This window comes from Panulirus ornatus, chromosome 17, assembly GCF_036320965.1.
Source record: "Panulirus ornatus isolate Po-2019 chromosome 17, ASM3632096v1, whole genome shotgun sequence".
Taxonomy (NCBI): domain Eukaryota; kingdom Metazoa; phylum Arthropoda; class Malacostraca; order Decapoda; family Palinuridae; genus Panulirus; species Panulirus ornatus.
The window spans coordinates 35129570-35144388 of NC_092240.1; the positions used below are offsets into that span (position 1 = coordinate 35129570).

A 14819-nucleotide genomic window follows, 5' to 3' on the forward strand; every position below is an offset into this window, starting at 1 on the left:
CCTGATTGAGAAAAATGGGGTTAAGGATACAAAACTTACCCTAAATCAGTTGAAAAACCTTTGACCTTTGAAAAAAGTTCTGAAACACATGCCTGTGTAATCATCCATCTCTCACCATCCACTTTCGGTTTTACCCACATCAATCTAGAGTTTACTTTCTTACACTCTATCACATACTCCCACAACTCCTGCTTCAGGAGTAGTACTATTCCTTCCTTTGCTCTTGTCCTCTCACCAACCCCAAGATATTCCCAAACCACTCTACCCCTTTGCCCTTGAGCTTCGTTTCACTCAAGAGCCAACACATCCAGGTTCCTTTCCTCAAACATACTTCCCATCTCCCCTTTCTTCTCATTTTGGTTACATTCACACACATTCTGACATCCCAATCTGAGCCTTCAAAGAGGATGAGTGCTCCCCACTTGACTCCTCCTGTTTCCCTTATCAGAAATCAAAATACAAGGAGAGGGGTTTCCAACCCTTTGCTCCCACCCCCTTTAAAAGAATCTCTATTTTCAAGGCACAGAAATGCAACATAGGTTATGGTATCATTGACAGGCCCAAGAAATGTAAGATGGCCTAATCTCAATTAGTCAAATCATTTAATGTTAAGATCTATAGGTACTGAATTTTTGTTTTATTTATACAGTGATAGAAATGTTTTCTCCTCAATGTTAATAACACAGATTTACGTCATTATCATGAATAAGTTAAATCAAATATTTGTGAACCAGGTGTTTGCAGCAGATCTTACAAAAGCAGACAAGAAAAAAACACCTACTCTCATATCAAAATTGAGCCACAAGGGCAAAACAAATAATCACCATACAAGATAATACAAATCACATTAAAAGACACTCCTGATTTATGACCCATGCATCTTTAACCATCCATACATACATCTGAAAAAAATTATAAATAAAAAATATACATAAATATAAAAATTACGCTTGGTCCTACATCCACCAGTGCTAACAGCTGCATGCACACAACAGTGAATGTCAGACAATCCCAGCATTATGTACATCACATCATCTTTCTCAGTTTTCCCTACCAGTTACCATGCAGTAAGCGAATGATATTCAAGTGAATCTAACAAATTTTCATGCTGGATCAAACCATTTTGTATCAAACCCCAAAGATGATGACGGGGAAGAGGAAAAACCCATCACATATTGAAAGACCTAGCAAGAAGCCAAGGAAGACACTCGATTTGGAATTGAAAATGAAGATAATCACTCAATATGAAGGAGGAACAAAAGTTGAAAATGACTGCACGTGAACTACAGTTGTCCCATTTGATGATCTCCATAAATTTATAGGACAAATAACAAATACATGAAGCAGTGAAAGGTTTAGCAAGTATGAAATCTATGATAATAACAAAGCAACGACAAAGGCCCATCCACAAAATGGAAAAGTTGATGCTGTGGAACGAAGATCAAATCTAAAAATGTGTACCAGGTGAAGGTTAGAAGTCTTTTTGAGACTTTCAAGGAGCGAGCGGGAAGGAATTACATCAAGAACTTCACAGAGCAAGTCACAGTTCAATAGATCTAAAAGAAGATATAGCTTGCAAATGTTCAAGTCACAGATGAAGCAGAAAGTGCTGATGAAAGAAAAATATAAATTAGAAATATTTTTTTTTTATTTTTTTCATTTTTCTATTTATTTTTTTTTTATTATACTTTGTCGCTGTCTCCCGCGTTTGCGAGGTAGCGCAAGGAAACAGATGAAAGAAATGGCCCAACCCCCCCCCATACACATGTATATACATACGTCCACACACGCAAATATACATACCTACACAGCTTTCCATGGTTTACCCCAGACGCTTCACATGCCTTGATTCAATCCACTGACAGCACGTCAACCCCGGTATACCACATCGCTCCAATTCACTCTATTCCTTGCCCTCCTTTCACCCTCCTGCATGTTCAGGCCCCGATCACACAAAATCTTTTTCACTCCATCTTTCCACCTCCAATTTGGTCTCCCTCTTCTCCTTGTTCCCTCCACCTCCGACACATATATCCTCTTGGTCAATCTTTCCTCACTCATCCTCTCCATGTGCCCAAACCACTTCAAAACACCCTCTTCTGCTCTCTCAACCACGCTCTTTTTATTTCCACACATCTCTCTTACCCTTACGTTACTCACTCGATCAAACCACCTCACACCACACATTGTCCTCAAACATCTCATTTCCAGCACATCCATCCTCCTGCGCACAACTCTATCCATAGCCCATGCCTCGCAACCATACAACATTGTTGGAACCACTATTCCTTCAAACATACCCATTTTTGCTTTCCGAGATAATGTTCTCGACTTCCACACATTCTTCAAGGCTCCCAGAATTTTCGCCCCCTCCCCCACCCTATGATCCACTTCCGCTTCCATGGTTCCATCTGCTGCAAGATCCACTCCCAGATATCTAAAACACTTCACTTCCTCCAGTTTTTCTCCATTCAAACTCACCTCCCAATTGAATTGACCCTCAACCCTACTGTACCTAATAACCTTGCTCTTATTCACATTTACTCTTAACTTTCTTCTTCCACACACTTTACCAAACTCAGTCACCAGCTTCTGCAGTTTCTCACATGAATCAGCCACCAGCGCTGTATCATCAGCGAACAACAACTGACTCACTTCCCAAGCTCTCTCATCCACAACAGACTTCATACTTGCCCCTCTTCCCAAAACTCTTGCATTTACCTCCCTAACAACCCCATCCATAAACAAATTAAACAACCATGGAGACATCACACACCCCTGCCGCAAACCTACATTCACTGAGAACCAATCACTTTCCTCTCTTCCTACACGTACACATGCCTTACATCCTCGATAAAAACTTTTCACTGCTTCTAACAACTTTCCTCCCACACCATATATTCTTAATACCTTCCACAGGGCATCTCTATCAACTCTATCATATGCCTTCTCCAGATCCATAAATGCTACATACAAATCCATTTGCTTTTCTAAGTATTTCTCACATACATTCTTCAAAGCAAACACCTGATCCACACATCCTACCACTTCTGAAACCACACTGCTCTTCCCCAATCTGATGCTCTGTACATGCCTTCACCCTCTCAATCAATACCCTCCCATATAATTTACCAGGAATACTCAACAAACTTATACCTCACTCACTCTTATCCCCTTTGCCTTTGTACAATGGCACTATGCACGCATTCCGCCAATCCTCAGGCACCTCACCATGAGTCATACATACATTAAATAACCTTACCAACCAGTAACTATAAAAATTACCGGGTTATAGTGATGGGTGATTTGAATGCAAAGGTGAGTAATGTGGCAGTTGAGGGAATAATTGGTGTACATGGGGTGTTCAGTGTTGTAACTGGAAATGGTGAAGAGCTTGTAGATTAATGTGCTGAAAAAGGACTGGTGATTGGGAATACCTGGTTTAAAAAGAGAGTTATACATAAGTTTACGTATGTAAGTAGGAGAGATGGCCAGAGAGCGTTATTGGATTAGATATTAATTGACAGGCATGTGAAAGAGAGACTTTTGGTTGTTAATGTGTTGAGAGGTGCAACTGGAGGGATGTCTGATCATTATCTTGTGGAGGCTAAGGTGAAGATTTGTAAAAGTTTTCAGAAAAGAAGAGAGAATGTTGGGGTGAAGAGAGTGGTGAGAGTAAGTGAGCTTGGGAAGGAGACTTGTGTGAGGAAGTACCAGGAGAAACTGAGTACAGAATGGAAAAAGGTGAGAACAAAGGACGTAAGGGGAGTGGGGGAGGAATGGGATGTATTTAGGGAAATACTGATGGCTAGCGCAAAAGATGCTTGTGGCATGAGAAGCATGGGAGGTGGGCAGATTAGAAAGGATAGTGAGTGGTGGGATGAAGAAGTAAGATTATTAGTGAAAGAGAAGAGAGAGGCATTTGGACAATTTTTGCAGGGAAATAATGCAAATGAATGGGAGATTTATAAAAGAAAGAGGCAGGAGGTCAAGAGAAAGGAACAAGAGGTGAAAAAGAGGGCAAATGAGAGTTGGGGTAAGAGATTATCATTAAATTTTAGGGAGAATAAAAAGATGTTTTGGAAGGAGGTAAATAAAGTGCATAAGACAAGGAACAAATGGGAACATCCTGAACCTTTAATCTATCTACCATCTATCTATATCTCTAATGCGTGTTCCCAACTGGAACTCCCTCAACTGGGTGGCCACAGCAATAAAGTCTCCATAACAAGTGAACTCCAGTACTGCTTCTAAGCCTTTAGTTCCTTGCTTTAAACAGGCCACTGGCAGAGGGCAATTCAAGCGAAGCTTTTGCAGAGGCTCTTACCTAATGTTCCCTCTGAAAACTTCTACTTAACGCTCCTGCCTAATGTTCCTACCTACTACTTCTACCTAATGCTCCTGCCTAAATGTTTTTTCCAACTACTTTCATCTAGCGCATAGTGCTCACCATAGAAAATCTAGTTACAAAGAATGAACTGCATGAGATAAGTGTTGTCAATTGTTATGTATAACAAGGAGAGATTGTATATGTTTGTGAACAGAATGCTAGGAGTCCACATGTGGGTGAGACAGAAATAAAAGACAGCTACCTCGGTCAGAAAAGTGCAACTTAATATCCAATGAGGTGCTGGCTTACTATGGAGTCATAACTAACCCTTCCGATACCAGACAGGTAGTACTGGTAATACACCTCCCTGGTCTTTGACTGCCTACCAACTACTACCTACCATCCTATGAAATCCCATCTAACCCAAAAAGTGACTGGGGGAACATAACTATTGGAAACTAAAATTTCTATTCAATTAAAGTTTTATAAAGAAGCAAAACATGAAAAAAGGCAAGATTCTTAAAAAAAATTCTGAAAATGAATTGAAGAGCTGTATTTATTTATATTTATTCATTATGCTTTGTCTCTGTCTCCCGCGTTTGCGAGGTAGCGCAAGGAAACAGACGAAAGAAATGGCCCAACCCACCCCCATACACATATATATACATAAACGTCCACACACGCAAATATACATACCTATACATCGCAATGTACACATATATATACTCAAACAGACACATACATATATACCCATGCACACAGTTCACACTGTCTGCCTTTATTCATTCCCATCGCCACCTCGCCACACATGGAATACCATCCCCCTCCCCCCTCATGTGTGCAAGGCAGCGCTAGGAAAAGACAACAAAGGCCCCATTCGTTCACACTCAGTCTCTAGCTGTCATGCAATAATGCCCGAAACCACAGCTCCCTTTCCACATCCAGGCCCCACACAACTTTCCATGGTTTACCCCAGATGCTTCACATGCCCTGATTCAATCCACTGACAGCACGTCAACCCCGGTATACCACATCGATCCAATTCACTCTATTCCTTGCCCTCCTTTCACCCTCCTGCATGTTCAGGCCCCGATCACTCAAAATCTTTTTCACTCCATCTTTCCACCTCCAATTTGGTCTCCCACTTCTCCTCGTTCCCTCCACCTCCGACACACATATCCTCTTGGTCAATCTTTCCTCACTCATTCTCTCCATGTGCCCAAACCATTTCAAAACACCCTCTTCTGCTCTCTCAACCACGCTCTTTTTATTTCCACACATCTCTCTTACCCTTACATTACTTACTCGATCAAACCACCTCACACCACACATTGTCCTCAAACTTCTCATTTCCAGCACATCCATCCTCCTGCGCACAACTCTATCCATAGCCCACGCCTCGCAACCATACAACATTGTTGGAAATACTATTCCTTCAAACATACCCATTTTTGCTTTCCGAGATAATGTTCTCGACTTCCACACATTCTTCAAGGCTCCCAGGATTTTTGCCCCCTCCCCCACCCTATGATTCACTTCCGCTTCCATAGTTCCATCCGCTGCCAGATCCACTCCCAGATATCTACAACACTTTACTTCCTCCAGGTTTTCTCCATTCAAACTTACCTCCCAGTTGACTTGACCCTCAACCCTACTGTACCTAATAACCTTGCTCTTATTCACATTTACTCTTAACTTTCTTCTTTCACACACTTTACCAAACTCAGTCACCAGCTTCTGCAGTTTCTCACATGAATCAGCCACCAGCGCTGTATCAACAGCGAACAACAACTGACTCACTTCCCAAGCTCTCTCATCCACAACAGACTTCATACTTGCCCCTCTTTCCAAAACTCTTGCATTCACCTCCCTAACAACCCCATCCATAAACAAATTAAACAACCATGGAGACATCACACAACCCATGCCGCAAACCTAAACCTACATTCACTGAGAACCAATCACTTTCCTCTCTTCCTACACGTACACATGCCTTACATCCTCGATAAAAACTTTTCACTGCTTCTAACAACTTGCCTCCCACACCATATACTCTTAATACCTTCCACAGAGCATCTCTATCAACTCTATCATATGCCTTCTCCAGATCCATAAATGCTACATACAAATCCATTTGCTTTTCTAAGTATTTCTCACATACATTCTTCAAAGCAAACACCTGATCCACACATCCTCTACCACTTCTGAAACCACACTGCTCTTCCCCAATCTGATGCTCTGTACATGCCTTCACCCTCTCAATCAATACCCTCCCATATAATTTACCAGGAGTACTCAACAAACTTATGCCTCTGTAATTTGAGCACTCACTCTTATCCCCTTTGCCTTTGTACAATGGCACTATGCACGCATTCCGCCAATCCTCAGGCACCTCACCATGAGTCATACATACATTAAATAACATTACCAACCAGTCAACAATACAGTCACCCCCTTTTTTAATAGATTCCACTGCAATACCATCCAAACCTGCTGCCTTGCCGGCTTTCATCTTCCGCAAAGCTTTTACTACCTCTTCTCTGTTTACCAAATCATTTTCCCTAACCCTCTCACTTTGCACACCACCTCGACCAAAACACCCTATATCTGCCACTCTATCATCAAACACATTCAACAAACCTTCAAAATACTCACTCCACCTCCTTCTCACATCACCACTACTTGTTATCACCTCCCCATTAGCGCCCTTCACTGAAGTTCCCATTTGCTCCCTTGTCTTACGCACTTTATTTACCTCCTTCCAGAACATCTTTTTATTCTCCCTAAAATTTAATGATACTCTCTCACCCCAACTCTCCTTTGCCCTCTTTTTCACCTCTTGCACCTTTCTCTTGACCTCCTGTCTCTCTTTTATACATCTCCCACTCAATTGCATTTTTTCCCTGCAAAAATCGTCCAAATGCCTCTCTCTTCTCTTTCACTAATAATCTTACTTCTTCATCCCACCACTCACTACCCTTTCTAATCAACCCACCTCCCATGCTTCTCATGCCACAAGCATCTTTTGCGCAATCCATCACTGATTCCCTAAATACATCCCACTCCTCCCCCACTCCCCTTACTTCCATTGTTCTCACCTTTTTCCATTCTGTACTCAGTCTCTCCTGGTACTTCCTCACACAAGTCTCCTTCCCAAGCTCACTTACTCTCACCACCCTCTTCACCCCAACATTCACTCTTCTTTTCTGAAAACCCATACAAATCTTCACCTTAGCCTCCACAAGATAATGATCAGACATCCCTCCAGTTGCACCTCTCAGCACATTAACATCCAAAAGTCTCTCTTTCGCGCGCCTGTCAATTAACACGTAATCCAATAATGCTCTCTGGCCATCTCTCCTACTTACATACGTATACTTATGTATATCTCGCTTTTTAAACCAGGTATTCCCAATCACCAGTCCTTTTTATTGCCACACATCTCTCTTACCCTATTATTACTTACTCGAAAAACTACCTCACACCACAGATTGTCTTCAAACATCTCATTTCTACCATACTCTGTAAAGCTCTATCTATAGCCCACGCCTCGCAACCATATAACATTTCTGGAACCAATATTCCTTCAAATATACCCATTTTTGCTTTCCAAGATAATGTTCTCGACTTCCACATATTTTTCAATGCTCCCAGACTTTCACCCCTTACCCCACCCTATGATTCACTTCCACCTCCATGGTTCCATCCACTGCCAAATCCACTCCCAGATATCTAAAAACCTTCACTTCCTCCAGTTTTTCTCCATTCAAACTTACCTCCCAATTGACTTGTTCTTCAACCCTACTGTACCTAATAACCTTGTTCTTATTCATTTACTCTCAGCTTTCTTCTTTCACACACTTTACCAAACTCAGTTGCCAGCTTCTGCAGTTTCTCACACGAATTAGCCACCAGTGCTGTATCATCAGTGAACAACAACTGACTCACTTCCCAAGCTCTCTCATCCACAACAGACTGCATACTTGCCCCTCTTTCCAAAACTCTTGCATTCACCTCCCTAACAACCCCATCCATAAACAAATTAAACAGCCATGGAGACATTACACACCCCTGCCGCAAACCTACATTCACTGAGAACCAATCACTTTCCTCTCTTCCTACATGTACACATGCCTTACATCCTCGATAAAAACTTTTCACTGCTTCTAACAACTTATCTCACACACCATATATTCTTAATACCTTCCACAGAGCATCTCTATCAACTCTATCATATGCCTTCTCCAGATCCATAAATGCTACATACAAATCCATTTGTTTTTCTAAGTATTTCTAACATACATTTTTCAAAGCAAACACCTGATCCACACATCCTCTACCACTTCTGAAACCACACTGCTCTTCCCCAATCTGATGCCCTGTATATGCCTTCACCCTCTCAATCAATACCCTCCCATATAATTTACCAGGAATACTCAACAAACTTATACCTCTGTAATTTGAGCATTCACTCTTATCCCCTGTGCCTTTGTACAATGGCACTATGCATGCATTCCGCCAGTCCTCAGGTACCTCACCATGAGTCATACATACATCAAATATCCTTACCAACCAGTCAACAATATGTGTTTGATGATAAAGTGGCAGATATAGGGTGTTCTGGTCGAGGTGGTGTGCAAAGTGAGAGGGTTAGGGAAAATGATTTGGTAAATAGAGAAGAGGTAGTAAGAGCTTTGCAGAAGATGAAAGCCGGCAAGGCAGTGGGTTTGGATGGTATTGCAGTGGAATTTATTAAAAAAGGGGGTGACTGTATTGTTGACTGGTTGGTAAGGTCATTTAATGTATGATTCATGGTGAAGTGCCTGAGGATTGGTGGAATGCTTGCATAGTGCCATTGTACAAAGGCAAAGGGGATAAAGGTGAGTGCTCAAATTACAGAGGTATAAGTTTTTAAGTATTCTTGGGAAATTATATGAGAGGGTATTGATTGAGATGGTGAAGGCATGTACAGAGCATCAGATTGAGGAAGAGCAGTGTGGTTTCAGAAGTGGTAGAGGATGTGTGGATCAGGTGTTTGCTTTGAAGAATGTATGTGAGAAATACTTAGAAAAGCAAATGGATTTGTATGTAGCATTTATGGATCTGAAGAAGGTATATGATAAGAGTTGATAGGGATGCTCTGTGGAAGGTATTAAGAATATATGGTGTGGGAGGCAAGTTGGTAGAAGCAGTGAAAAGTTTTATCGAGGATGTAAGGCATGTGTACGTGTAGGAAGAGAGGAAAGTGATTGGTTCTCAGTGAATGTAGGTTTGCGGCAGGGGTGTGTGATGTCTCCATGGTTGTTTAATTTGTTTATGGATGGGGCTGTTAGGGAGGTGAATGCAAGAGTTTTGGAAAGAGGGGCAAGTATGCAGTCTGTTGTGGATGAGAGAGCTTGGGAAGTGAGACAGTTGTAGTTCGCTGATGATACAGCGCTGGTGGCTGATTCATGTGAGAAACTGCAGAAGCTGGTGACAGTTTGGTAAAGTGTGTGAAAGAAGAAAGTTAAGAGTAAATGTGAATAAGAGCAAGGTTATTAGGTACGGTAGGGTTGAGGGTCAAGTCAACTGGGAGGTAAGTTTGAATGGAGAAAAACTGGAGGAAGTGAAGTGTTTTAGATATCTGGGAGTGGATTTGGCAGCGGATGGAACCATGGAAGCAGAAGTGAATCATAGGGTGGGGGAGGGGGCGAAAATTCTGGGAGCGTTGAAGAATGTGTGGAAACAAGAACCTCATCTCGGAAAGCAAAAATGGGTATGTTTGAAGGAATAGTGGTTCCAACAATGTTATATGGATGCGAGGCTTGGGCTATGGATATATATGTATATATATGTATACAATGAACTCTATAGGTATAATCACGTGTGTGGACGTGTATGTATATACATGTGTATGTGGGTGGGTTGGGCCATTCTTTCATCTGTTTCCTTGCGCTACCTCGCTAACGCGGGAGACAGCGACAAAGCAAAATAAATAAAATGAATATAACAGTAGTACTAGTTTATATGCCTCTCACAAAGTAACCAGAACTAGATAAAAGACATTATGATCATTAATAAGAAATAAGAAAGAACTCAATTTGATCATCTATCTATTTATATCTCTGAGTCCTATTCCCTCCAGAAACTCCCTCACTAAAGCTAGAAACTCTAATGCCGCTTCTTAGCTTTTAGTTCCTCATCATTAAAAAGCAAGTAGCAGATGGCAACTCTAATATAGTGTTTCCAGAAGCTTGATTTGATCATAGAGGGACATTTCAATAAACCAGTACCTACAGGGGAGGAATCCCCCTTCAGTTGTTCTGGGCATGAACTCTACTTTAACTTAATTCATAACATAATCCAATAAGTTCAGAAGCCTAGTCATGATGAGACCATCAGATTCAGGTCAAGCTACATATGGGGATCTTGTTAATAACACTGAAGAAGAAAAGTTTGGTAATTCTGAGAACCAAGAAACTACTTGGGGCAACTTTCAAAACTGTTTGTAATACTGGCCATCAGAAAAGTTACAAAAAGGTAAATCTCCACGATAAATATAAGCCCCACAGAACCATGGAAAATTCTGTGGGGCCTGGATGTGGAAAGGGAGCTGTGGTTTCAGTGCATTATTACATGACAGATACAGACTGAGTGTGAACAAATGGGGCCTTTGATGTCTTTTCATAGCGCTACCTCGCACACATGAGGGGGGAGGGGGTTGTTATTTCATGTGTGGCGAGGTGGTGATGGAATGAATAAAGGCAGACAGTATGAATTATGTACATGTGTATATATGTATATGTCTGTGTGTGTATATATATGTATACGTTGAGATGTATAGGTATGTATATTTACGAGTGGACGTGTATGTATATACATGTGTATGTAGGTTGGGTGGGCCATTCTTTCGTCTGTTTCCTTGCACTACCTCACTAACGCGGGAGACAGCGACAAAGCAAAATAAATAAACAAATAAAAATATAAGCATTCCTATTATGAGAATACTTTAATATATATCTATTAATCAGGGTCTTACAAGGAAAGCTGATGGCCCCCATGCCAATCTTTCTGAAAGCATGGAAAACATAATCAAGTGATTATAAGACAAACATATGCATTTCCTGTGCCTTCTTACTTGGCTGGTCCAAATGTTGAGCTGTGGATGAGGGTTATGTGTAGCATGCAATGGAGATGATGCATGTACTCCACTTCCATCAGTGCTAGGGTAACCATGAGGGGCTGGTGAACGTAATGCACGAGAGGCAATAGGTGAAACCAGAGTATTCAAGTACAAATTATGATTACTGGTACCACTGCTCCTGTAAAAAGATTTACACTTCAAGCATTTCTAATAAATCATCAAGCTAAATTAAATACATTATCTATTATGAAAGGAAGGTAGGTCATCAAAAATTTGCACATAAAATCCATTTGAAGTACATCCCTTTGCACTTGATGTCAAGACAAAGATATGAATATCATTCTTCAAACAAAAGTTTATTTAATTAATTTCTATCATCAGTGAGGCAGTCAGGGTTTCTACTGAATCTTTTTTTCATACTTGTTTGCTGCTTCCCAAGTTAGTGAGTTAGTGTCAGGAAGAGACAAACTAAAAGCCCCATTAGCTTACATCTATTCTCTTACTGTCATGTGTAATGGACTGAAACCACAATACCCCATCCACCTCCAGGTATAAAAAGAAAGGTGGGGGCGGCAGAGGCCACCCATCCCCAGTAGAAAAGTCTCGATTCAAACCCACAATTCCACTGTCTCTTAAAAATGCTAAACCTACTAACCTTGATTTTATGCAATTTACTCACAACTTTCTCTTTCATACACTCTCCCAAACTAGACACCAACTTCTGCAATTTCTCACTCAAATCTGCCAGCATCACTATATCATCAGCAAACATCTGACTCACATCCCCCCCTCTACAGACTCTATACCTGCCTCTCTCTCCAAGATCCTTGCATTTACCTTCCCCACCACTACATCCATAAACAAATCAAATGACATCACAATCCCCAGCGGCAGACCCGCCTTCACCCTCATCTCTACCTACTCACTCACACTTACTCCGAATAAAAGTTCCTCTGCTTTAAGCAGCTTTCCTCCCACACCATTTGTTCATGAAACCTTCTACAAAGCATCTTAATCAATTCCATCCTATAAATACCACATATAAATCCATTTCTCTGAATATATCTCAAGCACATACTTCAGAATAAATACCTAATCCCTCACCCTCTACCACTCCTGAAACCATATCGTTCCTCTCAAGTCTGATGCTCTATGCATGCACCACCCACTCAATGACCACTCTTTCATACAACTTCCAGGTACACTCTATAAACTTGTACCTCTATTACCTATGTCATTCATACACTCACCTTCATCCCCCTTGCCTTTATACGTATAAAATGGGACTATACTTGTACCCCACCAATCCTCAGGAACCTCAAAATGATCAATACATACAATGAAAAGCCAAATTAACCAATCAACAACACAGTTCTTAAGAAATTCAAATGCAATAACATCCACTTCTTCAGCTGCCTTGCCACATTTCATCATGTGCAAGGCTTGACATGACTCTCTCACTTCTCATGCGTCCCCAACCCAAGCACCCTACATCAGCCACCATATAATCAAACACATTTAACATAACTTAAAAGTGTCCATTCTATTTCCTCTTCACTTCATCACTACCTGTTACAGGTTGTACCCCCTTTAATCCAGCAACCATGGGACCTGGCCACTGCTGGACCATAAGAAATGCCGGTAAACAGAAATTGACCACTTTAAAGGCCCTTCAGTGAACACTCTTACCAATAACCATCAGCTTCATTTTATGTGTTCCTACAGCACTGCTGCAGCCATGAATTGTTACCTATCTTTGGAATCCTTACCCCCAGACAGAGATTCCCCAACATTTTGAACAAGGGTTTTTCCTGGCATATGACACTAATACAAGGCAAATTCATTAGCATTATACACTTGGTCTGGGGCTATAAGAAAATAACAGGACTCTTAATTACCTCAGCTGTAGTGCAAACAGATTTTGGCATCTTAGCACTGCTAACAGCACCACCCTGGTGGCAAATTCAAAAAGTGCTAGACCACAGAACTCTTGATTAGAGAGGTACAACCTGTACCACTTCCCCATTTCCCCAAACGATTCATTTTATTATACCTGATCACTGTTTCCCTTGTCAGTGAGGTAGCGCCAGGAAAGAGACAAAGAATGACCTATCCACTCATTTATTTTATATATATTTTATTTTGCTTTGTCGCTGTCTCCCGTGTTAGCAAGGTAGCGCAAGGAAACAGATGAAAGAATGGCCCAACCCACCCACATACACATGTATATACATACACGTCCACACATGCAAATATACATACCTATACATCTCAATGTACAATATACAATGTGTGTACATATACACACACATAGACATATACATATATACACATGCACATAATTCATACTGTCTGCCTTTATTTATTCCCATCGCCACCCCTCCACACATGGACTAACAACCCCCTCCCCCCTCATGTGTGCGAGGGAGCGCTAGGAAAAGACAACAAAGGCCCCAGTCGTTCACACTTAGTCTCTAGCTGTCATGTAATAATGCACCGAAACCACAGCTCCCTTTCCACATCCAGGCCCCACACAACTTTCCATGGTTTACCCCAGATGCTTCACATGCCCTGGTTCAATCCATTGACAGCATGTCGACCCCGGTATACCACATCATTCCATTTCACTCTATTCCTTGCACACCTTTCACCCTCCTGCACGTTCAGGCCCCAATCACTCAAAATCTTTTTCACTCCATCTTTCCACCTCCAATTTGGTCTCCCACTTCTCCTCGTTCCCTCCACCTCTGACACATATATCCTCTTGGTCAATCTTTCCTCACTCATTCTCTCCATGTGACCAAACCATTTCAAAACACCCTCTTCTGCTCTCTCAACCACATTCTTTTTATTTCCACACATCTCTCTTACCCTTACATTACTTACTCGATCAAACCACCTCACACCACATATTGTCCTCAAACATCTCATTTCCAGCACATCCACCCTCCTGTGCACAACTCTATCCCTAGCCCACACCTCGCAACCATACAACATTGTTGGAACCACTATTCCTTCAAACATACCCATTTTTGCTTTCCGAGATAATGTTCTCGACTTCCACACATTCTTCAAGGCTCCCAGAACTTTCACCCCCTCCCCCACCCTATGATTCACTTACGCTTCCATGGTTCCATCCACTGCCAGATCCACTCCCAGATATCTAAAAGACTTTACTTCCTCCAGTTTTTCTCCATTCAAACTTACCTCCCAATTGACTTGACCCTCAACCCTACTGTACCTAATAACTTTGCTCTTATTCACATTTACTCTTAACTTTCTTCTTTCACACACTTTACCAAACTCAGTCACCAGCTTCTGCAGTTTCTCACATGAATCAGCCACCAGCGCTGTATCATCAGCGAA

General features: G+C 41.5%; 1 protein-coding gene across 1 annotated transcript in view; it reads right to left on the reverse strand.

Annotated features, from left to right (window-relative positions):
* Window positions 1-14819, reverse strand: part of LOC139754422 (sphingomyelin phosphodiesterase 4-like) — a 187797-nt gene that overhangs the window by 129751 nt on the left and 43227 nt on the right. The window contains exon 5 of the mRNA XM_071671699.1: window positions 11448-11631. Within this exon, the coding sequence (XP_071527800.1) occupies window positions 11448-11631 (184 nt within the window). The remainder of the gene's footprint in view (window positions 1-11447; window positions 11632-14819) is intronic.